The sequence below is a fragment of the Apodemus sylvaticus genome, chromosome 2 (assembly GCF_947179515.1).
Source record: "Apodemus sylvaticus chromosome 2, mApoSyl1.1, whole genome shotgun sequence".
Classification (NCBI taxonomy): domain Eukaryota; kingdom Metazoa; phylum Chordata; class Mammalia; order Rodentia; family Muridae; genus Apodemus; species Apodemus sylvaticus.
Window position 1 is genome coordinate 61,314,137 of NC_067473.1, and position 26,605 is coordinate 61,340,741.

The following is a 26,605-nucleotide window of genomic DNA, read 5'->3' on the forward strand; positions in this document are numbered from 1 at the left end:
CTTATCTTTTCAATATTGTACTTGAGGTACTAGCTCGGGCAATTAGACAACATAAGGAGGTCAAAGGGATACAAATTGGAAAGGAAGAAGTCAAACTATCATTATTTGCAGACGACATGATAGTCTACCTAAGTAACCCAAAAAACTCCACTACAGAACTCCTACAGCTGATAAACAACTTCAGCAAAGTGGCAGGTTATAAAATTAACTCAAGCAAATCAGTAGCCTTCCTATACTCAAAGGATAAGCAGCCTGAGTAAGAAATTAGGGAAATGACACCCTTCACAATAGCCACAAACAGTATAAAGTACCTTGGGGTGACTCTTACTAAACATGTGAAAGATTTGTATGACAAGAACTTCAAGACTCTGAAGGAGGAAATGGAAGAAGACCTCAAAAAATGGAAGAACCTCCCATGCTCATGGATCGGCAGTATTAATATAGTTAAAATGGCCATTTTGCCAAAAGCAATATGCAGATTCAACGCAATACCCATCAAAATCCCAACTCAATTCTTCACAGAGTTACAAAGAGCAATTCTCAAATTCATCTGGAATAACAAAAAACCCAGGATAGCTAAAACTATTCTCAACAACAAAAGAAATTCTGGGGGAATCAGTATCCCTGACCTCAAGCAATACTATAGAGCAATAGTGTTAAAAACTGCATGGTATTGGTACAGTGACAGGCAGGCGGATCAATGGAACAGGATTGAAGATCCAGAAATGAACCAACACACCTATGGCCACTTGATCCTCGACAAAGGGGCTGAAAACATCCAATGGAAAAAAGATAGCCTTTTCAACAAATGGTGCTGGTTCAACTGGAGGTCAGCATGCAGAAGAATGCAAATTGATCCATCCTTGTCTCCTTGTACTAAGCTCAACTCCAAATGGATCAAGAACCTCCACATAAAGCCAGACACTTTGAAGCTAATAGAAAAGAAACTGAGGAAGACCCTTGAGGACATCGGTACAGGGGGACAGTTTCTGAACAGGTCACCAATAGTATGCTCTAAGATCAAGAATTGACAAATGGGACCTCATAAAATTACAAAGTTTCTGTAAGGCAAAGGACACCATCAAAAGGACAAATCAGCAACCAACAAATTGGGAAAATATCTTCACCAACCCTACATCAGATGGAGGACTAATATTCAATATATATAAAGAACTCAAGAAGTTAGACTCTGGAAGATCTGATAAATTTTAAAAAATATGCAGGTGTCATTTCAGAGAGTACGTGTAAGTAAATCTCAGTGACACTTGTATATAATAATTCCTTAAAGGTCTGAAGATGGCTCTAATATGCTTTGGAGTCTATGACCCAAGAGACCTCACTATACATCCGTTTTAGGTAATAGAATCTACAGTCTGTCTGTGAGCCAATATAGGATATAGCATTCTTCTCTGTCTAGTATAATCTGAAGCGAAGAAAATAAGAGTAAGAGAGAAAATGGCGTGAAGCATCTCCATCAATTTTAAGGAAAGACACAAAGCAACAAGCACATACACGTAGATAGAGAGTTCGTCATGAAAAGCCTGGAGATGATGGGCAGAAAAGCAAACTGCACAGACATCTAAAGAAAAGACAGAGGAGAAACATTCACTGCTTAAATTAGTATGCTTAAGAAACATTTCCAAAATAAATTATTCTAATGGAAGAAAAAGTAAGTATACACCTGATTTGGTTGATCTAAAACTCCTCAGTAGAAAACAAAACAAAACAAAAATGGTAACAAGAAGTAAAAACAAGAGAATGTTATGAAACCAAGAAATAAGGATAAGGATATTGTCATACCCAAAACCTCATGATATGGAGTTGCAGAAATAAAATAAATAAAATTAAGAACTGACTTGCATCATAGTTATAGATACACAGGAAAATAAGAGCTGAAAACAACTAAGTTCATCAGTAGTTGAGTTATTGACACACATTTCCATACTTCTCCCTCTAGAGGGAAAGCTCAACAGAGGATTCTTGTATTTTGTCACTTCCTTTACACACCATTATGATTTCCTGGGCCCAGTTCTGGGTGTTCTACCACCACATGACAACACTATTTTCCAGATTCCCAGTGACTGTGCCTGGCTGAATCCAAGGGCCAATGGTCAATCTTCACGTTCATCAGCAAGTTCAACACTGAAAACCACTCTCTTGATTGCTTCTACTCTGCTGGTTTTCCTCATGCCTCTGTGGTTACGTCTTCCTAGTCTGCCTTGTTGGCTTTTCGACATTGAAGTGTGCTGAAGCTCAAGGCTCAGATCTTGACTCTTTTCCATCCACATTCGGTTCTTACATTACTGCATCGAGTTCTCTTGACTGTAGCACCCACTGAATAATTGTTTACTCAATATGATCCTCTTCTTTGAGCCTCACTCATCTGCCCACATTATTTCTCCAGATCTAATAAGCATCTCAGATCCTTACATTTGCAGGAACTGGGTTTTCTCCACTGATGTGGTTTTCCCTGACTTCTCTCTGGATTTTCAGTAAATGGTATTTCCATTCTTACTATTTAGGATAAAGCTCTGGTGTCCTTCTACAGCTCTCTCTTATTTACAACGAATCTCATTTAATTGTAATTTTAAAATGTACATGAAGCCCCATTACTACTCTTCACTTCTACTGTTACCACCAGCGACAGCTCAGAATGTCTCAATATCCAACCATAACTTGTATCCCTACTTTGGTCTCCACTCCTGGTGTTTATTTTTCAAAATGCAGCATCAGCGGTAGTTGGGTGAGAGGCTGAGATGCTCTGCTGCTCCATGCTTACCAGCTGCAGCCCATGGAGCTCTGTTTGGAGACCTTTGCTGGGATGAAGCGGAGCTTTGCTGCAGTAAAGAACATCAGTTATCCAGCATGAAGCAGGATTGAATTTATTACAAAGAGACTTTTGACTGATTTCAGCACAGAGGTTAACACAGTGAGTGACCCTCAGGGGGAGGAGAAAACATACCCAGGTGTCGATAGGCTAATCAAGAGAGGCTGGAGTTTAAGGATCATAGCTAGAGCCACTAATATGACTTAATTGGTCTGTTCTAGTTTGGTTTTGGCTTTCTGAAGCAGGGTCTCATGTAGCTCAGGCTGTCCTTAAACATGCTACATAGCTCAAGAAGGCATTGAATACTTTATCCCCTGCTTAACATCCCAAGTACTGGTATTTCTGGCATGAGTCACCAAGTCTTGTGCATGTACATGATTTTGGTGGCTCTCAACTTAATCTCAAGTAGTTGCTAAGGAACTTTATTCTTCCCTTTCCCCACTTTTCAATAAATAACATTACAGAGTAAGTCCACAGGTTCCTTGCATAGGATCACAATTTAATGGGTTAAACCTGGGTGTGGTCACAGGGTTACAGGAGAGGATTCTTGTGAGATTTTATAGAAATCTGAAGATCTGCTACTGGATAAAGAGAAAGGTCACACTCAAAGGCCATGTTCATGTAGGCCTTAAGCATGATTTACTCTGATGTTAGCACCCATATTTGTAGCATCCTCCTATTAACAGAACATTGTCTCTACATCAGCAACCTTTCAGAGTAAACACTGTGATGAAATTCTAGATTCATTTGGAGAGAGACATCAACCACATTCCCGGGCAAGAGACTACTCTTTCTTCCCAGCTCTCCTTAATTTCCCCCTTCTATCTTGCTTCAAAATATAGGTTAGATCAGGTGGCCATTCTGCTCATTAGCCACTCATGCTGATGGAAGCCTTTCCTTACCCAGTCTGTAGGTGTTGTTCTGTGTTCCTTTCCTATCTGCAGCCTCTCAATTCCCACTCCCATCATCTCTTCTCCCGCTATGCCGCCATCTCAAGCAGAGTGGAAGATCTTGAGTCAAGTGCACTGAGTTCACAGCCTTTTGCTTACGCCTCGCACGCACCAGATGCCAAAACTGTGTGTCCCTCACTTCATCAGGTCTTTGCTCAACTATTTCCATCAAAATGTTCACTATGTATTTTTTGTCTTTCTCCAAATTCTTTACCTCTCTCTGAATTAAGTTATACGGCTAATTTCTATTTGTAGTTTGATCATCAAATCAAGAGTTATTTCTTCAAAAAGTCCTCAATGCCCCATAATCCAAATCAAGTTATTGTGTTAGTTTCTGTTGTAAATTGATGTTTCTTTTACATTATCTACCTTCACTGGCATTTGTTCACATATTGACATAATTTTTTGATTAACATTTCCTTTCATCTAGGTTCTAAGATCCATAAAAACATTACATTTACAAGAACTAACTTACTGCCTGATAATCAGCCAATCTCAATACATTTTTAAAAATTTAAAAAAAAAACTAAAAGTCACAGAATAAGTGAGTTTTAAACACATATTTTATGTCCAACCACTAGAGGCAGAAAGCAATAATGACTATTATGTTACATCCTTTAGTTTGAAGTCATAAATTACAACACATGGAAGCTCACCATACTTGAGGCATGCAGGAAAATGATGACATGCCCTGTCGCCACACTACATACCCCAACTCGCTCCTTTCTCCTTGTATATCTATCTTGGTTGCATGGTGACACTCCAGGAGTGTGAGTATAACAGCTTTCAGTGAGTTATGCATGTTTGCTAGTGAATGCTCCAACCACAGTATAATCTTAGAGATTCCTGAACCACAACTAAAGTCAGAAGTGAAAGTGGTCCTGAGGAGCCTTGAACTCTGTATAAAGAAAGGGTACCTGGGTGGTATCAGCATGAGAATGGACTAGACAAACCAATGTCTTTTGACTCACTTGCTACAATTCTGACTCCTTTTCTAGCTGTGAGAAAAGGACTTGGCTGTAAAATAGGCTACTTAATAGTCATATGATTTAGACTATATGATTAGAACCCTCTCACCTCCTTGAGCCCCAGTTTGTTTATAAGTAAAATTATGAAAATAATTGTTCTCTATCCCATCTTCATATGTCAATGGCATGCACATAAGGAGCTAATGGGAACTTTTTCTCTTCTCTTTTTTTTAAATAAAGGTTTTTTTCATGTATGTGAGTACACTATAGCTGTCTTCCGACACACCAGAAGAGGGCAACAAATCCCATTACAGATGGTTGTGAGCCACCATGTGGTTGCTAGAAATTGAACTCAGCACCTCTGGAAGAGCAGTCAGTGCTCTTAATGTCTAAGTCATCTCTCCAGCCCTCCTGTTTTTGTTGTTGTTTTAAATCATGCTACTATCACTTTCTGGTTTTCCTTCTTCTTTCCACTCCATAAATGCTGGAATTACTCAAATTCTTCCTCCTTGGTCATTTGACTAAGACTGCCATTCACCAGAAACATTTACTCTTCTTGAACATAAAGCTAGATGTGATTTTCTAGTCTCCCTTGCAGTTAGGGTGGCCATGAAACCAAGCTCTAAGCGAAAGAGCAGGAGCTAAGGTTCCAAGTAGGGACCATTAAATCTATCCACAAGCATCTCCTGTTCCTTCTGCAACCGAGGCTTAAGAGGTGATCAGCCTTTGGGGTGATTTTGCAAACCTAAAGAGATGTCAACATAAGTCACTATCTGTCCTTAAATAACTGTGAAAATGAGTCTAGTTCCCATCCAACCACCTAGACTAGTCCTGGTCTGTGGCATGGGTAAGACATAAATAAACTCTACATTTCCACATTACACATTTGCGTCTCCTATTCACAGCAGTCTACTTTATTTCCAAGGAAGACAGACTTCTCTTTGTTCTTATCTTTGTCTAGGTTTTCTTTTATGTCTGAGTCTGTCCCCAAGTTTTTTAGTATTTACCACACAGCAAACCTAATCAAGTCCCAGTTTCTTTTTTGAACTCTGACACCCGCTCTGATGAATTTTACGTTGGTGTACACTCAATTCCCTTAAAATATACCTCTGATTGTACCCCTTTATGGCTTTGAATGCTTGTGAGAGTCTCTGTTATACCTGAAATGAAGTCCAAATTCAATCTGCCAACCTAGACCTTCCAGCAGGCCTGCCAATCAGGGTACCCTTACCTTATTTCAATTTTCTCCCTTGCTACTGTTCTGTAATCATATCTTCTTGCTGGTGCCATGTTTTAGTGATTATCCTTCCCAAGTGGGAACATCTTTCTTGCTTCCTCCCTTCAAATCTACTTTGAAATGACATCTCAAATACTATATATCTCAAAACCGTATATTTCTAGAAAACAGAAAAACAATTACCTTATTTCTACAAGATGAATTTTTTCCAGTCTTTGAAATACGGAGACAAATCTCCCTAAACATACACACACACACACACACACACACACACACACACACACAATCTGTGAACCCACTCATGCATATTTACACAATAGATGTATTTACTTAAGACCCTCTATGTGGGGAGATAGACAGAGGTAGATAGATAGGTAGATACATAGATAGATAGATAGATAGACAGATAGATAAGACAGATTCACAAATAAGAGATGTAACTACTTGCCACAGTTCTGCAAAAATCCTGTAATGGTTACAGATAAAAAGATAAAGATAGAGGAGTGTTACAGATTGAATAGTAGACATATCAAGAGGAAAAGCAGAAGCTGGGCAAACAGATTAGACATATGGAATTCCAACACCCAGGAGACTGAGACAGGAGGACTGCTAAAAGTTCATGGCTAGTCTGGCTACCTTAGGAGTTTCAGGCTGCCTGAGATACAGAGAGCCCGCCTCAAAAATGGAAGCCAAAAAAAGTAGTGTATCCACACCATAAGCTAATAAACCAGAGAAACAAAAGATCTGCTATTATAAAATGTTTTATTAAAATAACTAGATATATAAATAAGATAATCTTTACAAATAACCATGCAAAACCAAAAAATGTAAATGTGGATGGCCTGAAAACCTGCGTGTTGGTAACAGGTGCTCCACTCCCTTGGCCGGTGCTCTCGGGGGGGGGGGGGGGGGGGGGACTATGGGGAAGATGGCTGCTGAGTATGGAAATGTGCAGGAACGCACTGATGGAGCTGCACCATCTGCTAACCCACAGCTCGGAAGACTGAGCGTGAAAAGGAGTGCTAAAGCCGTCGTGTGATCACCACGTGAAAAGGAGTGCTAAAGCCGTCGTGTGATCACCACCTATCACTTCAATACTGCATGATGGCATGGGGATGATCTGCTGAAACAAACCCCGGCACTGAAAGGGGCTCCCCTCATTACTCCTACTGCTCTCCCGTGAGTCCCTATGTAGTTTGTATTTAATTTGTGGCTCACAACTGTCCCCACTAAAGAGTGTCAAGCAACAATGTTCCCAGTGTCAGTACATTTGGGCCATGACGCTGACCTGTGGAGCTAAGGACTTGGATTCCTCTGAGAAGAGGTTTTGGTGGTTGATACTGGTCGCCAAATTGACATACTCCATGATCAGCTGGAAGATACCCCCCACCCCCGGCTGGACTACGAGGGGGCTTCTAAATTGGTTAACTGAGGTAGGAAAACCTATTCAATATGATAATGCACCTTTCTGTGGCCTGAGGCTGAATAAATAAGGAAAAGTGAGCTGTGCACAGAGTTCATCTCTCTCTGCTTCCTGGTGTGGACACAGCGTGACCAGCTGCCTCATGTGCCAGGCTTCCATGCCCAGATGGACTGGACCCCTTCTTAAACCACAAGTCAGAATAAACCCTTCCTTAGTTTGCTTTAGTCAGGAGTGTTGTTGCAGAAATGATAAAGTTAATTAATACAGGGCTGTAACTTAAGGTACCCCGATCTCAGAAAATAAAGGCTGAGAGCTGATCACAGTAGATCAGTCCCCTTATAATCCTAAGTTTTTCAAGTAGGGATGAGAGGAAGAGGCACTGGAGGCAAGACAGGCTGTGGGGATGACACCCAAGCCTGATACAGAGCACAGATTTCCTAGGCTCACACACAAAACGGACCTGGCATGAGAAGACATGCAGAAACACATATGCATGTATGCACACACCCATGTTGGCATACACACACACATGCACACACAAGCCCCAGCTGCTTCCTGGCTTTTCATTCAAGGTTGTAAAGATAAAGTGACCCAATTTCATAACCTAGTTTAGAGCAACTCTGATTCCCTAATCTTGTCCCTGAACTGAACTGTGAGGCAATGTACCAACTGTTCTGTCTCTACCTGCTGGGGAGAAAGCACTTCTGTGCTTGGCATCATCAGCTAGAGAAAAAGGAGGCTGCTGAGTATGGGTAGGGGGCGTTGGCTTTGTTTGAGCAGAAATCATGTTTCCCACGGAATGCTGGGTGCAAGGACATGGTCCGGTGGAGAAATGAAAAAGAACCGGAGCTAAAGATGTCGAACTTAAGATTGATAGGAGCTTTAGGGAAGAGCTGGTGGATCCCCAGCCTGTCCCCTCCCCTTCTTCCACACTGGCTTGTGACTTGCTCCAGACAGCTTAAGGGACAAAGCCTAATTATAAAACAGTGTGGACAGAAAAGTGGCCCACTTCCAGTGTTATTGGTTACAATCTTAAAAAACAGAGGGCGGCTCTAACTGTAAATTGAGTCGCCTTTCTAGAGGAGGCATGTGACATTTAAGAAGACACATATTATCTATGGCACTGACACACTTCTAAATGGGCTAACTCGCTCGAAACTGAGAGCTTGGATTCCAGCCCAGGAGACAAGAATATTTTTGGTTTCTATTTTGGACATCACTTCCTCCCCATTCTAGTAATTTAGCTTATTTCCTCCCCAAACTGGCTTGGCTGACATGTATCTTAATGGTGTCAGAGGGAACAGCCTCTACAGGCTGTCACTGGGAGGGCGAAGAGACGCCACTATTAGAAGCAGAAAGACCAAACCTCTCCATGTGTATGATCTCACTGTGCTGCAAGAGGAAAGACCTGAGAGGGATGGGAGGGGGGGCGGGGTCACTTGCCATTGAAACAGGTTATGTTTGCTTCTTTTATGTGTTGGCTTTGGAGTCACATCAGCAAGCTTTTCAGGAACTAGAGACTATCCGAGTTCCCATAAGTTTCCAAGGATACGTTAGTTCACCTCTTATTGACTGAGCAGAGGCATTACAATCAATTTATGCCCTGGCATCAGTCACCAGGCAACCCCTGGGCTGTTGTGCATTGTCTGCTTTATAGAAAAAGCAGAAGACAGTGCCTGGCTCTCCATGTAGCCAGAGCCCTAACTAAAGGTCTCAGATAAGGCAAGCAAGAAACACCAACTGCTGTCTGTTCGTAAGGAAGCTCACTATGAGCAGAGGAACACACGGTGAGGGGGGTGAGAGATATCGCATGGGTAAGGGATGATCCCTGCCTGGGGGTGGGAGGGTGTTCAGAGACTGAGACAGAGCAGAGACAGGGAGAGAGGGAGGGAGGGAAGGAGGGAGAGACAGACAGACAGAGAGAAGACACAGAGACAGAGACAGATGAGGGAGGGAGGGAGAGAGGGAGAGTGGGGAGGGAAGCTACAGGAAACTGCAGTTTATAAGCAGGGTTGGGTCCAGAGGTCACTGTTATCCTCAAGAGACTGGGGTACCTTACTGAAGGCTGACAGGACACTTTTATTCACCATCATTAAGAGGTGTTGTGCATGGGAGGACAGCCTGTGTACAGACAGTGAGAACAAATAGTGACAACGTTATAAAGAAAAGGCGACTGACCAGCCAGAGTCACAGGACAGCACTTGAGTAAATCACAGAGGAGATGGTAGGGGCTTTGCGGGATAAGTTACAGTGGTGTGGGGACTGGGGGCAGGGGAGATGTGGGAATATGTGTCACTAAGGAAGGGACTAAGGGAGAAGAAGGGGAAGATGGATTCCCTTAAGTTAATCAAACTCATGCACCCAAAGCATGAAAACTGTCTCCCACGATGGTGCTCCCACTCAGGCTATACAATACCTTCATATGTGCTCACTTGGCCGGCACTCATGATCCTCAGGGGCAGACCCCTTCCCCAAGCCCGTGGCCATTGTTCTGAAGGGAATAAAGTGTGCTCCCTAGAAGACTTTGGCACATATGCCGGGTTCAGAGTGAGGTCCTTTCTACAAAAGCTAGGACCCTTGGGAAGGAGATTCCAAATCCAGGTTGACCCTGACCTGTCTTGCTCCAGCTGTACCTACATCTGTTTTCAAGTTGTGTAGTTGATGCAACTACAGGTAAAGTTAAAGTGTAGGAGTGTCGGGGTGTTGACATGGTGCCTAGTCCCCTGAGCTCAAGAGGTATGAAGCAAGAATTTCTGGCAAGAAGCAAGGAGGCTGCGAAGAACAAGGGGTTCCCATCAGCCCTGCTACAGGAGCCAAGACCCTCACAAGTACCACTACCCAGCATGCTATGAAACCAGGACCTCAACCTGTCCGTGTGTGTGTGTGTGTGTGTGTGTGTGTGTGTGTGGTGTGTGTATGGGTACTGGAAAGCCAAACCACAGGCTTCTACCATTGAGCTATACCCCAATTCTTCACACCCCACCTCCCATTTCATCTCTTTTTGTGGTATTCTGTTTATTTGGGAGACTTTTAGGAGGCTGTAAGCCTAACCAGTGATTAATAAATAATATTACTGAGTAAGTTTTATCATTAGTAAAGCAGTCCAGTAGCTAGCAGTAGCAGATCTGTTCTCAGACTGCTTCTCCAAGGGGAACCAAAAGAAAGGGTTGTACTAGAGAAGTGGTCAAGAAATTCCTGAATTTGTCATTTGGTTCCTTGACCAGTTAATACCCAGTATATTTGGCAGGAAACGGCCTTCATTTTAAATCAAAAGTCATTTAAGCTCTTATAGAAAAAGTCAGAAGACACTGAAGGCTGTTCAGCCATCTCCTCTTTCCTAAACGTTGTGTGCTGGGCTTGTGTCTGGGGATACTATGGCCGCCAGGAGATGTGGGTCCCAGAGCCACATTGGAGCCTCCCCGAGATGGAGTGTCCCATACCTCTGCCTTCCTACTGGACATTCAGCAGATCGCTGTCACAGGGTGCCCACAATCACCAGGGAGGAGGAGAAAAGGGAGCAAAAGACCACAACGCACACCCAGCCTGAGCTCCTATTTGTTTAGCCTCCCACCACTAGCCAAAACTCCTCATGGATGAATGCTGTGGTGCAGACCTCTCCCTGGGAATGAGAAAATGAGGCCTGCGAGCCTGACGGGCTGAGGCAGGAAGTTCACGGAAAGCACTTGTTCACTATTTCCAGCATCGGCCATCACCAGACTCTTTTTGTGTGTCCCAGTCTCTCTCTCTCTCTCTCTCTCTCTCTCTCTCTCTCTCTCTCTCTCTCTCTCCCTCACACACACACACACACACACACACACACACACACACACTGCTCTCGTGAACTATCCAGGCCCAGGAATCCCTGTGCTATGATCCCACTGTTAATTTCTTTCCATCAACAAATTTTAGTTCTATAAAGGAAATAATCACAGCTTCTTCATCGCTGGATCCCAAGAAAACCACCCAGGATGTAAAACAAGGATGGCAGCATTTTCCAGGGGCAGGAAAAGAATCTGATAGCACATAGGAGATTCTATTATGGCAAACACACTTTAAAAACACATCAACCCACAGCTGGGTCTAAACGAAGGTATGAGAACATGTGCTAAGGAAAATTATGGCCCTTGCAATAAGAACAGTAATAAAAATGGGTGGAGCAGAGAGCACTGTTAGATAACTATATCACCAACTTAGAGAGACCAAACCCTTAAACGTAAGACCTGACACTACACACATTAGAGGAAGATGTGTAGTGTCAGGTCTGGAGACACGATTCAGGGTAGTTTGATGGGATGAATTTTCTAAAGAGGCCTCAAAAGAACAAGAAACAAGGGGGAAATAGGCAAAGAGATTTATGTAAAACCCAAACACTTCTACACAACACAGAAAACAGGCAACAGAGGGACAGACTATAGCAGAGCAGACAGATAGTATTTCAGGATGCATATCTGACACTGGTAAATACCCAGTGTGTGTGTGTGTGTGTGTGTGTGTGTGTGTGTGTGTGTGTACACTAAAACTTGGAAAACTCAGCAACCAACGAATACCCCACCTTAAAATATGGTAATAAATCTAAATCAATATGTCTCAAAAGAAGGCATATAAGTGACCATCAAATATATTTTTAAAAAATAAACAACACTAATCATCAGGGTAATGGAACAGTGCCTGCTTCCTTAACAATGGCTCTCATCACAAAGATAGAAGTTCTCATGTACTGTAGAGGATAATGAGAAAAGGGACTCCTGTTTGTGACTGTTGGGAATGGTAGCAGGCATAGCCAGAACATGATGAATGTTCTTCAAAAAGCAAAACAAAAAACAAAACAAAAAAGTGGGGAAAGGAAACCACAGTCTTACCTAACAATCTCACTCCCAGATCTATATCCAAAGGAAATGTAAATCCTTTGATTTATGTACAGGAAGAGACATCTGTGTTGCCCAGTTCATTGAAATACTATTCACATTAGTCAGAAAGGGGAAGGAACGCAAGATGTTTATCACAGGAGGATCTCAGTGTCTGGGAGGAAAAAAACTTGTGGATACCTGGGACTTGGAAGCTACCTAACCAGCCAAGCCTACTTGGCAAGCTCCAGGCCAATGAGAAACCTAGTTTCAATCAATCAATCAATCAATCAATCAATAAACAAACAAACAAACAACAAAACACTCACTTCTGAGGAGTGACACAGAAGGTAGACCTCTGGCCTCTACACTCATGTAACCCTCCTCCCACAAAAAAAAATGCAACTTGCCCACACACTTGTATGTACTGACTGGTAAAAGGTAAGAGTTACCTGATTCGAAAAAAATTCAAAAAATCTAATTTAGAACAGATGAAACTTACCAGAAGGATATGAATGCCTTTTATTAAGTAATAAAAAATAAAAGAAGGAAAAGAATTTATATCACAAGGGAAACACAGTCTATTCCTAAAGTGGGTTACACTTTTTATAAAGAGTTGGGAAGCTGGAGCTGGTGTCAAGTATCTCCAATCCTCAGGGGTTCAAGGTCAGCTCGGGTCACAGAATGTATTCTGAGCAAGACTGGGCTACAGAGAAACATGTTTTCTCTGAAAATAAGTCAAAGTGTGGGCTCAGAACATAGTTCACTGGGGGTGTCTTGACAAGCCCATGTAAGAGCCTAGGTTCAAACCAGTACTATACAGAAAAGCCTTGGAGATCCCTTCCACTTCATATGTTTCAAAGTCCTGGGTGACTGTATGTGTTACAATATTAATTAGAAGCAGAAATGGAGGCAGGAAGATTTTGCAATGGCTTCTTTCCTGACCCAGAAAGCATTCAGATGACTTAGTGGCAAGACATAACATTATATTTGTGCCAATATTTAACTAGCGTTCTAATAATTTCAGGCTTAAGAGCATCAAAAATGAAATGAGTATTTCTCATCCTCCTCCACTGGAAGCAGAGGGTAAGTCCCATTTGCTACCAGACAACCCTTTTTCTATTTGTCAGACTGTGTCATTGGCTTATGGAAGAAGTGTCTACCAGTATACCTGACAGTAAGTCCCTCTAAAGGATTTCACTTCTGCCAAGCTGAAAGACTGTGGAAATAAGATTTGCCAAACATACACAGGCACTGTTAATGGGCACGATTTCAAGGTGTAGTTCAACCCAAAATCCTTGTAGGCCAACATGAAAATCAGAGCTTACTTTTTATGGTCCATGACCCTTGCTAAGGATGCTATGTGGGACATTTCAGCTCAATAAAATGTCATATTATCTGTCGGAAAGAATGTGGGGTGGAACATTGCTTCTCTACACAGAAGAAAAAAATCCTGTTATTTATAATAGATGGAGTTGGAGATTTGGGTGTAGTCAAATCAGCGAGGCACAGGAAGTAGAATACTGTGCCATCTCACCTGTACGTTAATGATTAGGAGCATTATCTTACACTGAGAATTAGTCAGTGGTTAGTAGAGGCTGGGAGAGACGGGAGATAATCTAGGGGAAGATTCTTCAATGGATAGTAAGTCATAGTTAGATACCATTTCACAGTAGAGTGACCATAAGCAATGAGTATTTCTTTATACTATTAACCAGATAATACAGTATATTCTTTTGTAGAAGGCTAGAAAAGGGATTTAGATGGTTTCTAGCACAAATAACTGATAAATGTCTGAGTAGATGTGTTTCACTCTATACCTATACCCGTGTACATGTGTCAAAACACCACATAAATATGTATGTTTTTTATGTTTTAATAGGTTAAACAACTAACTACTCCCTTTCTTTCCCACATGGATCTCTTCCCAGAACAGAAAAGGACAATGGATGAGTCTATTCTGCTCATTGTTGAGATAGCAGGGTCCCACATGTGGCTTCAGAAGTCAGATGGCTTCCAGCCCACAGTTAGTGAGCTCGCTAATTTAACCACTGCAAACTTTCAGAAGACATGTTCGATGAGAAAAACACAGCAGGGAACTGAACTTAACCTGGAAGGAGACAACAAAACAGGACAAAAACAACTAAAGACAAACACAAAACAGCAGACACCTACGCTCCAGTCCAGAGTCGCTCTGGGCTCCTTTGCTGGACCATTTGCCACGGGAAGACCGAGAGGATGTGCGGGAGCCAGATGCTGGAGGCCTGTCCGGGAAATAGCTTTCCTGCAGCAAGAAAATAAATAAATAAATAAATAAATAAATAAATAAATGTATACAGACAGACAAGCATATGTGACATATGAATACACAGACATGAGAAACTTGTACAGAGCTCATAACCTCCCTGTTGGGTAGAATCTATACCAGAGCAAAATGAGTGAGTCTCTAGTATCCAAAATCCTTTATAACTGTGGCCGAGATACACCTCTACGGGGATAGACAGGAACAAATCCCCCCAAATCAGAAAATGTGAGGAGGCTGTTTTATAATGGGACTACAGGGCTAGAAGCTAAAATCTCAACTTCTTTTCAGGGTGGAGGGCAAGAGTGGAGCCTCACCACTTACAGAGAAAAGAATGGCGGGTACTTATGACATTGGAAAGTAATTCAAGTTGTCACAGAGGAAATAGAAGCAACCTCCTCCGGTGCAACCCTACTGCCCAGCCCAGCACAGAAGTCTGGTTGCCAATGGAAGTCTGTTCACTCCCTTCTTCTGAGAGCATTTTCCTTCTCCTTGCTGAGGACCACACCACTGCCCATGGAGCTGACCTCTCTCAATGTGAAAAGACTTGCATCTGCAAGAACCTACACTTCTTCAGCCACCCCGAGCCCAAGCAAGGGAACCCTCAGCCAGAGGAGCAGAGAGGGAAGCAACAGGGGCACAGGTGCTGTGAACGCCCTCACGGCAGCGCCTCTGAGGGAGAGGTGCTTACAGTAGAAAGATGAAGGGCTAGGAGCAGACAGCGAAGGATGTGTTATGTCCTAAAGGGCAGGGGACATCTTTTCATGTTCTGACCTAGCCAGACTCCACCTATGAATGATTGGTCAAGTTAGGCAAGAAGAGTAGTTCTCCACACTCAAGAAGAAACATGGGCCAGCACTGGTTTCTGTGTGTATGTCAGAGATCTCAGCAGTGGCCCATTCTATGGGTTTCTTTTAGGGACTCTTGGAATCCTATCCAGGAAGTTTCCAGAAACCAGTCTTCAGCAGTTGGAAATTATCACAACCAGCTTGCTGGAGGCTTTTCCAATGCAGGCTTCAGGCAACACATTAGCCCTCCATAATTCCCCAGACTCATCGGAGGGGTGGAATTCTTGAAAGAAGACAGTTCAGTCAGGGTTCCCTTTCCTCGTGTTCTCAAAGATAGGTAGTTAAACATCATCCATTTTTGGAACCTCGTGACAAAGTACATCCAATGTCCTCTAGTCATATGCTTATGAGAGGAACAGTGGCCAGGTGTGGTGACCCAGGCCCGGCATCCAAGCCTTAGCTCAGAAGACAGGGGCAGGAGGATCTGAAGACAGAAAGTCCAAGGCTAACCTTGGCTACATAGCAAGACCCTGGCTTAGAAAAGAAATGGTAAGTAGACATTTGAATGTGCTAAGATAGTCTAACATAATACAAGAAACAAAGGCACGAGGAGGAAAGAGATGGGGAGAGAATCTTCTGTAGAAATCCCTCTCTCACAGAGGTTCCCCCCACCCCATACTGAGGGACGTTCTCTGCCATGGTTCATAGAGTTTTTCTCTACCTTCAAAGTCCTCCCATTAATGCTAAACCAGTTTTCCCCATTAAAGCAAAACAAAATAAAACAAGCAAACAAACACCTCCTGGCTTTGTAGATTCAGAAACCAAAAGTTATACCTTTAGGTCTTCAAGGGTTCTCACAAACTAAATTTAAGTGCTTAAAAACGTCTATAGCAAGAGGCTGATATAGATGGAGTATAATCTCAAAGCCTGCATAGGCTACATAACAACTTTGAGGCTAGCCTGGGCAACTTAGTCAGAATCAAAATGTAACTATATATGAACGTCTCTGGTTAAAATAGTATTGTGGGCAAGAGGGCAAGGGAGATAATGAAGGAAAGATAGGAGGGAGGAACGGGGAGGGAAAGAGGAAGAGAGTGAGGGGGAGAGAAAGAAAGAAGGAGAGGTGAGGGAGGGAGGAAGAAAGGGAGGGATGGAGAGAGGGAAAGAAAGAAGAAAGAGGAGGAGAGAGTGAGATGGGAAGGAAGTGAGGAGGAAAGTGAATAAAACCTTGAGTTTAGACTTCACACACACACACACACTCCACGCATAAAGCCATAGGATGGCTGAAGAATTCTAAAATTTTAGATGAAAAAGAGAAAAACAAATCTTTCAGAGTTTCACGAACTATCTTAGAAAGTTGTGGTTAGGAAAAAGAAGGAAAGGAAACAAGGTAGAAGGGGAAAGATCAAGGAGTCGGGGAGGAGGAGAAGAAGGAGGAAGAGAAAGAAATAAAATTCCATTGTCAGGTCTTGGTAGAAACTCCTCAAGAAGTGAGTTCTGTTCCTGGGCACCTGTGGACGTGACAGCCTGAGTTTCATCACCCTCCATAACTAGGAAGCAGTTGTGCCTGACCTGGCAGCAAGCTGCCAAAACTGCTGAATCAGTACACAAGGCATCCCTACAATACAGAACCTTGTCGTACCGAGATCTAGACAGTACTCCCCTGGGACTCCCATCAAAGAATATGCTTTTCTAGCCTGTGAAAAGAAGCAACTAGGTCTTTTGTTTATTTCTTATTTATTCCCCATTATGGACACAAATTAAAGGCTGAATTTGTAACTGAAGGAAATAGTACAAACACTGCACATACAAACATTAATTAGGAGGGAAATGGGTTAAGAGGCCACTGTAAGCAGATTAGCAGTCTGTGGCCAAAGGTACATCTTAGAAAATTCAATATATAAAAGATGGAAGAGAGAAAATTATAATTAGAAAATATCAGGGTGTGAAAGGCACTTCTAATTTCAGCTTTCTACTCTTCTAAACAGCAGATCATCATTTTTTCTAATAGCTCATACATGAATAGACATTTTCCTTCAAAGAGGAAAGGAATTCAATTATATGCAAGACCTCAACTAAAACCAGCGAGGGAGGAAGGGCTCCTTTCTATTTACATCCATCACAGTGGTAGAAGATGACATGAAACTCTGACGAAGCATGCTTGTGACTGGAAAGGGTGAGGGCAACAGTTGTAGCTACAATTCGCTCTAATTAAACAATAAAATTAGGGTTCAACTTCACATCCTCGGCACTGCTCAGAATCCTCCCAAATGCACAGACTGCAAATCATGAAATGCCAAAGATTCTATTAACTTGACAACATTACTTTGTGGGGAATGAGTATTCTCACAAGAGCATATCTGAAAAGAACTGTAATATTAACTGTGATATAAATATGTAAAGAAAATACTTCATAGTTCAGTTTCCGGGGCATAAAGTCATATTGATGTCAATTACCTGATGTGAAAGTCTGAGAATACATTTCTAGTACAAAAGCCATCATATATCTTAAATGGCATTTTATCATTGCGTTCCCTTCATTCAGTAAAGACGATAAACTCCTAAAGGACAGGACTTCATTCATCCACTAATCTTGTTACATCTGGCCCTGAGTTAGACTCTGCAAATATTCAATAAATGCCTTCTGAATTAATGAATGAACTTGACCAAGAAGCTTAGCAAAAGAGCTTGCTGATTCGATCAGGGCTGGAGAAATCCAGTTAGGATGATTTGAATAATGTCCCAGGCTTTATACCTCAGAGATGTTCTTTGCTGAAAGGGTCCAAAATCCTTCAAAGAAGTTCTTTAAAGTAAATGCAGCTGGGTATGGTGACACTTGCCAGGGCCTTAATCCCAGCATGCAGAATGTGAAGGGGAAGTGGTACATTCAAAGCCAAAGAGGACTATGGATACAGGGAGACTGTTGTAAACACTAATAGACAGACAGTCAGACAGACAGGCAGACAGGCAGAAAGACAGACAGGGATAGACAGACTGACAGGCAGGCAGGCAGGTATACAGACAGACAGACAGACAGACAGACAGACAGACACACACACAGAGAGAGAGAGAGAGAGAGAGAGAGAGAGAGAGAGAGAGAGAGAGAGAGAGAGAGACATGGATGAGATAGAATCTGGCCTTCAATCCAGGCCTGCTAGTGCATGCTTGTAATCCTTGCACTGGGGAAGTAGAGGAGGGAGGGTAGCTAAGTCAAAGGTATCCAAGACCTGGACCAAGCCATCTCATAAGAAAGAAGGGAGAGAAGGAGGAAAGGAGGGAGGTAAGGAGGGAAGGAAGAAGGGAGGAAGGGAGAGAGGGAGTGGATGAGACGGGAAAGGAGAAGGGGAAGAGGAAAGGGAAGAGGGGACTAAAAAGTAAGTACACACCCCCCCAAAGCTAACATTGAAATTATAGGAACAGCTCATCTTCTTGGTATGAAGATAGCACTGGACTGGCATCCCACTGTCTTGTTTAAAAAGGACTTATGAGAATGATCATGTTTTTAGACTAGTTCAGGCTAGTTGACTTGCCTGAACTAAGTAGACCAGGATGGCCTAACACTCAGAGATCCTTTTGCACCTGCCTCCCAAGTACTGGGGCATGCACCGCCACCTCTCGCAAGGATACTAGTAATTTTTTATAAAGTACTCACTCAAAGAAATATGTAGCATAAATACATAAAGAAAATCTTCTAAAATGCACAGGAAGACATGCAAGACTGAGTATTCAGCCACGGTACCCTCTTGGAATCCATTTCTAAATTTCAATCTACAATAGACAGACAGTCAGACAGACAGGCAGACAGGCAGAAAGACAGACAGGGATAGACAGACTGACAGGCAGGCAGGCAGGTATACAGACAGACAGACAGACAGACACACAAACACACACACACAGAGAGAGAGAGAGAGAGAGAGAGAGAGAGAGAGAGAGAGAGAGACATGGATGAGATAGAATCTGGCCTTCAATCCAGGCCTGCTAGTGCATGCTTGTAATCCTTGCACTGGGGAAGTAGAGGAGGGAGGGTAGCTAAGTCAAAGGTATCCAAGACCTGGACCAAGCCATCTCATAAGAAAGAAGGGAGAGAAGGAGGAAAGGAGGGAGGTAAGGAAGGAAGAAGGGAGGAAGGGAGAGAGGGAGTGGATGAGACGGGAAAGGAGAAGGGGAAGAGGAAAGGGAAGAGGGGACTAAAAAGTAAGTACACCCCCCCCCCCAAAGCTAACATTGAAATTATAGGAACAGCTCATCTTCTTGGTATGAAGATAGCACTGGACTGGCATCCCACTGTCTTGTTTAAAAAGGACTTATGAGAATGATCATGTTTTTAGACTAGTTCAGGCTAGTTGACTTGCCTGAACTAAGTAGACCAGGATGGCCTAACACTCAGAGATCCTTTTGCACCTGCCTCCCAAGTACTGGGGCATGTACCGCCACCTCTCGCAAGGATACTAGTAATTTTTTATAAAGTACTCACTCAAAGAAATATGTAGCATAAATACATAAAGAAAATCTTCTAAAATGCACAGGAAGACATGCAAGACTGACTATTCAGCCACGGTACCCTCTTGGAATCCATTTCTAAATTTCAATCTACTATCCTGTCAACTGACATGACTCTCAGAGTAAAGCCACCCACAGCACTCTCTGGGAGTCTAATACATGACAATAAGACTTCTGTGTATTGAGTAGTGAAATGTCACAGAATGGAGAGTGTGGTTTGTCCAGGACATCTAAAGACTGGGAGGAGATACTTATGCATTCATCTCAACATTCTAGAAAGGAGTCAGCTATCTAAAAAGCTACTCTGTTCCTTGGTCACATTCCCCAAGTGCCTCAACAGACATCCTGTGGAACTGGCAATGCAGTTCAGTGGGAGAGTACTTGTCTAGTATGTGTGAGGCTCTGAGTTTAATACCCAGTACCCCCAAACACTCAAAGAAATGTGTGCGCACACAGACACACACACACACACACATACACACACACACACACACACACAGGAGTGGGAGTATACTTTTCTTCATGTCATGTAGACCCTATTTGCTTTTATCCAAGGCAAACTATACTGTTTCTCAATTAACATGCACAAACAGCCCAAAATGCTAATAGTCCACACAGTGAGAACCAGTCCCAAGCTCCAAATAAATGTAAATATTCCACCCATGATTTTATGTAGGGGAGCAAACTGTGTGATTACTTGAGCCAAAGTCTTACTCTACATTGCATATAAATTCAAAGTAGCTTTTGACTATTTTAAATGCACATCAACAACTTCAAGGATGTAATTATCACTGGGGAAAAAAAAGGTAGAACTTAGTGTCCTAAGTTCAGTCAGAAAATCACTGTTGCATTGAACCGTCTAAACAATATACCTGTAGACACAGACTTTGGTACTCTGTGATTCCTTCTAAAACAGTAAGACAGAGATGCTGAACTCTTGCCCACAGTGGAGTTTGAGCTGGTCCCTTTAAAAGTCCTCTAGAAGGCTGGGCATAGCTCAATGGTAGAATAAACATGTAACCTAGCATGTGCAGGGCCTTGGATTCAGTCCTCGGCACAAGAAGGAATAGGAAGATAGGGAGGAGGAAGAGGAGGATGAGGGGGAGAGGAAGGGGAGGGGGAGGGGGGAGGAAGATGGGGAAAGGAGGGAGGGGGAAGGGGGAGAGGGAAAGGATGGAGGGGGAAGGAGAAAGGGGAGGGGGAGGGGGAGGAAAAAAGAAAATCCAGGCTTCTGAGAACTTCTGATATATCCCCAGCTGAGCACCACAGTCACAGAGCCATGCAGTCTTAGACTACTGTGCCTACTAAAGCAACTGAGCCTATTTCCTACTCATTCTATATTTCTATATTGTCCATATAGAATTTTCTGTATTCATTAACATATTCATTCAGCCAACAATGCATTTATTTTATGCTAAGCACTGTCCTAGATGTGTAGATTCACGAATGAATTAAACTGACCTAAGTTACTGCCTATGAAAAGCTCACAAACATATTTTACCATTTTAAATCATTTTACATATCTTATGGGTCCCTTAAAACAGTTCATTACCCCTAATTTGGAGTAAGAACAGTTAAGCTACTTGCCCAAGGCCATATGCACAGCAAGAGAGCCAAATGAATGTGAACCAGGGAATTTAACACCTTCCTGTGAATGCTTTATCCTGTTACTCAATTCCACACTTTCTTGGGACCCTGACAGCACACACAGTCATACCAAATGACTACAAAACTAGCCCTTTCTCTACCTGTCTCCTAGTTCTCTTAACTATGCATGACCTACCTCCACAATGTGAATACAAGCTTCAACAAAGAAGAGGAAGGTATTAGAAGGTGCAGATTAAGGGCACAACTTGGAATGTAAGAAAGAGACAACTAAGACTCTAGACAGATTAGTGCCTCAGTCAGCTCTCATCAGAAAGGTTGCTGCTCACAGCAGAGAACAACAACCACAGAAACCCACAACTAGATAATGTGAGGGAAACTCTGGGGCAATTGTCAGTCTTAAATAGATGTCTTCATCACCGCCTCCCCTCAAGGCTCACTCATCTACACGGAAGAGGAGACAGAAAGATTGTAAGAGTCAAAAGTGGTAGAAGATTCCAAGGACACAGCACCTTACAGACACAACAAGACTGATAGACACATGAATAGATAGAGTCTGACAGTACAGACTAGACCTACACAGGATCAAGCCAAACAAAATTCCAGCACTAAGAAGGAGAAGTGGACATAAGGACCCCACCCCACCCCCTACCAAGGAGCTATTTGCAAACTGATATTTTCTGGGAAAGGGAATTTATCAGTTTTATTCCAAAAGATAGTCACTGTATATACAGTGTATATATATATATATATATATATATATATATATATATATATATATATATATCAGGGGCTCTGCAGAATAGGTCGCAAGCTCAGGAATAGGTAGCAGGACAGAATGGACTCCATTTTGTGCACTTTTATTTTGTTAATTTTTAGCTTATTGGATATTTGTTCTGATGTTTGTTTTCTAATTTTTGAGACTTTTGTTTCTGAGGGAGAAAGAGAGAGGGGAAGGGTATATAAAGTTGGGTAGAGAGGTGGAAAGGATTATGAGATGATCTGGGGAAGGAAAAGAATATGATCAAAATATATTATACTTTTGAAGTAAAGAAATGTAAAAGATAATATTCAAAAAAGATGGCAATTCACCTTACCAATAGGTAAATCTTAACTTTTTTAGTTTTAATTTTCATATGTGCAAAGACATACAAACTCACACACACACACACACACACACACACACACACTACAGTTTCTCCTATACCCACAATCCACTGGTCCAGAAATCAAGGGGTAGAAAAGGGAATAGTTCTACTTACTATAACTCCTAGTGACCCTCTAGGAAAGTTTTTCTTCCTGTTCCCACAACCCTAAGTTCTGCTAGCCTGAAATTTTGGTTACATAGAAGGGAGTGCTCCTCCAGGAGCTACAACAAACATTCCAGTGAACTGGAAGCTCAGACTTCCCCCTGGTCATTTTGGGCTTCTAATGCCCTAAACCAACAGGCTAAGAAAGGAATAACAGTGTTGGGCATGATAGATCCAGTTATCATGGAGAAACTGGATTGCCTCTCCACAATGGAGGTAAGAAGGATTATGTCTAGAGTACAGGAGATCCTTTAGAGCATCTTCAATACTACCATGTCCTGTGATTAAAGTCAATAAGGAACTACAACAGCCTAATCCAAGCAGGATGACAAAGGGCGCAGAGACATCAAGAATGAAGGTATGGGTCACTCCTCCAGGAAAAGAGTCAAGGCCTGCTGAGGTGCTTGCAGAGGGTGGAGGAAATATAGAACCGGTAATAGAGGAAGGTAGTTACAAATGCCATCTAAGACCATGTGACCAGTTGCAGAAACAAGGATTATAAATAGTATGAGTGCTTCTGTCTTATTTTCTAGGAACACAATTGTATAGATATTTGTACTTTCTCCCAATGTCTTTAACATCAATTAAGAGAATATCAATTAGTATTTAAGTTGAGATACTAAAAGGGTGTTCCCAAAGAGCACTGACCTCTTCTAAGTTTGCAATACGACATGGTAATTGTTTCATTTGGACATGAGATATGATTTGTGTCAAGTTGGCAAGGCATGGATGGTGATGGTTATATTCCTGGTTGTCAACTTGACTACATCTGGAATGAACTGCAATGCAGAAATGGAGGGCACACCTGTGATTCATATCATGAGGCTAGGAAATACAGGTTTCTGACCCTGATCTTACCATGGGAATGATACATGGTTTTGATGTGGATCTTGAGGCATAATGGCCATGAAAACTTTAGGCGCAGGCAAGGTAGTACATACCTTTTATCCCAGGAGACTGAGACAAGCAAATTTCTAAGTTCAAGGCCAGCCTGGGACACAGAAAGTTCCAAATCCAGGCATAGTATTACACAGCTTTAACCTGGGCCACACCTTCTAAAGGAGGCCTACATAAGGACATTGGTAAAAGAAAGATTCACTTTTCTTCCAGTGCTAGCACTTACTTGCCAGCACATCTGTTGGAACCTTCTTCAGGATTCGAGCTTATACAGAAGACAAGCTGAAACAACTAGCCTTGTGGGGCTGAGCAAATACTAGATTCTGAGACTTCCCATTCACAGCTAAACCCTGTTGGGTTAGTTAGACTGCAGACTGTAAATTGTTACAATAAATTCCCTTAATATATATATATATGTATATATATATATATATATATGTGTGTGTGTGTGTGTATATATATATATACATATATATATATGTATATATATATATACACATATATATATGTATATATATATATATATTCCATAAATTCTGTGACTCTAGAGAACCCCAACTAATACATAATACACATATGCATACATATCTATATACATACACATAAGAAAACAATCATGGCCAACTCAGAGAACAGTGAAGAAAAATTTTTTATATTGCAGGATGCTACCACACAGGACATACAACAATGTATCTGCTATTGTTACTGGCATGTTCCCAGAGCAACTGCTACAGCTAACTGGATAATCTCTGGGTAAACAAACATGTGCTCTTTTTATTGCTTTCAAATATTCTAAGTCCCCTGAACACTTCAAGTCTTCAATAGAGATCTGACAGGCTTCCAGTGCATGTCAGAGAGTTCAAAGACAGCTGTTCAAAGAGAAATTTCTTCAGGTTGAGGAGTAATCCCCTAGTTGCCTACAAAAATCATTCCTTTGCCCTAAGCTGTCTATCTTACTTGGGCACCCTTCCCCTCAGACTAATTCAACATTTTGAAAATAAACATGCAAGCCAAATGCCACACGCTTTCTCTGTTGCACTGTATCTTATGTAAATGGGCACAGCAGAAAAACAATATGTTTAATTTATAACAATGAACTCACTACTAAATGCAAGTTCTACTGCTAGACGAGAACTATCTCCCATGGAGAGCTCATCATAACCACATCCTTAAAGCAACCTTGGCATGACGGAGGCTGTGACAATAAACTTCCTTAGCTAAAATCCTCTCAGGAGTTAATGGCCTTTCCTCTTTAAAGAATTATTTGAAGAGAGAAAAATTATCTTCCAGGATAACAAACGGATACAATGATACAATGGGCTGAGCTGTGCCCCTCCGCCAGCTTCTTGTATAAAAGTCCTAGTGTGCAACACCTCAGAATCTGGCCTTCCGTGGAGACTGGGTCTGCAGAGAGAGGGCTGGGTTTACATGAGCACCCCAGAATGGACACCTGATGCACTGGAACTGGTGTCGTCATGAAAAGTGGAAATATCACACAGACTCACACTTATAAGAAAAAGCTACAGGAAGACAGCAGTCAAGAGGAATGTGGTGAGGTTACAAACCCAGGGCAGCTATGAGAGAGCCTTAAGGCAGATTCTCCCTCACAGTCTCAGCATGTTGGGCTCTGGTAAACAGCAAGTTGCTATTGTCTGGGCTACTCAGTTCTTGGACTCCTTTGTGGGGCTTAGCAAGCCCCCAGCCTTCAGAACTAGACTCCAAGCTCACAGTGAACACAATGGATGTCTCAAACTTCAGACCTCTGAATGATTTTTCCTGTCGCCCCATGAAACTCCTGGTACCATCAGTTGGAGTTCTACCTCAGAAAACAATGGTATTTAAAGGCATTTTTCTCAAAAACTCCAAAAAAGATTTAGATAATGCATGAGTGAAGTGAGAAATAATTTGATGCAAATTCAATATACAGATACGAACTGAAAATTCTAAAAGGAAAAAGACATCTGAGCTAGAAGTGAGAGATTACTTCATTCAAGCTTAAAAGATTGCGGTTTGGGAAGCTTGGAAAGTGCTTGGCATGCAAACATGAAGACTTGAGGTTGGGTTCACAGCATCCTCATAAAACACCAGGAACAGCAATGTGTGCCTGGAACCCTAGTACTGCCAAGGAAGGGACAAGAGGACCCTTCAGGCTGGCTGTCTTGCAGCTAGTCTAACTTCATGCTCCTGGTTAAGTATGGGCCATGTCTAAACAATTAGGTGTAGAGCAATTGACACCCAGCACAAACCTCTGGCTCTACACACACATGTACGCCACAAGCACATACCAACACACACACACACACCCAATATTTAAAAAGAGATTATACCTTATTTGATGATAGCTTTTCTTTTACTCTATAGAACTAGAGCATCTCAACTGTATACAAGCCAACTGCTAAATTTATAGGAGCAAGATCATCAGCCCCTCTATCTGTCTCCAGTTAATAATCAAATATACAGAGACAACAAAATTACCACTTACAGGAGTTTGAGATGTGAGTCAATTACTGAATAACAAGGCTCTATTTTTATTCGGGCCAATTAGAATAAATAGAATTAAAATGGTGTTTAAAACAGCAAGCAGTGTCCATTTACCACAATGTATGGTAGTTTGATTCTTGCTCCCAATTATGACCTGGAATTTCTGGAATGGCTTTATGGCTATCTCAAACATTCTGAATTATTACTTGAAATAAGTTCTCCTTCTTCCAAAGAAGAATTCCTTGGACACTGGGAGTACACTGGGCATTCCTGCACTCATCTGCTCGGGTCACATCCAATCTGAGAAAGAGAATTTCAACTTTTCAGAAGAATGCCTGTCAGAAATGGTGATGACAAGGCTGGCAAAGGGAGGAGCTGAACTATGTGCCTGCCAAACATCAGCTGAGGTCCCCTCAGCAGAGGAGCTGGTGACAAGCTGGTCCTTCAGAATTGGCACAAACTAAGGTAAAGAC

The 26,605-nt window shown here is 42.1% G+C and overlaps 1 protein-coding gene across 3 annotated transcripts in view; it reads right to left on the reverse strand.

The window, feature by feature from the left end:
• The window catches only part of Dgki (diacylglycerol kinase iota), a 453,557-nt gene that overhangs the window by 283,538 nt on the left and 143,414 nt on the right, over window positions 1–26,605 (reverse strand). For all 3 annotated transcript variants that reach the window (XM_052173449.1, XM_052173448.1, XM_052173450.1), the window contains exon 2: window positions 14,425–14,533. In XM_052173449.1, coding sequence (XP_052029409.1) covers window positions 14,425–14,533 — 109 coding nt within the window. The remainder of the gene's footprint in view (window positions 1–14,424; window positions 14,534–26,605) is intronic.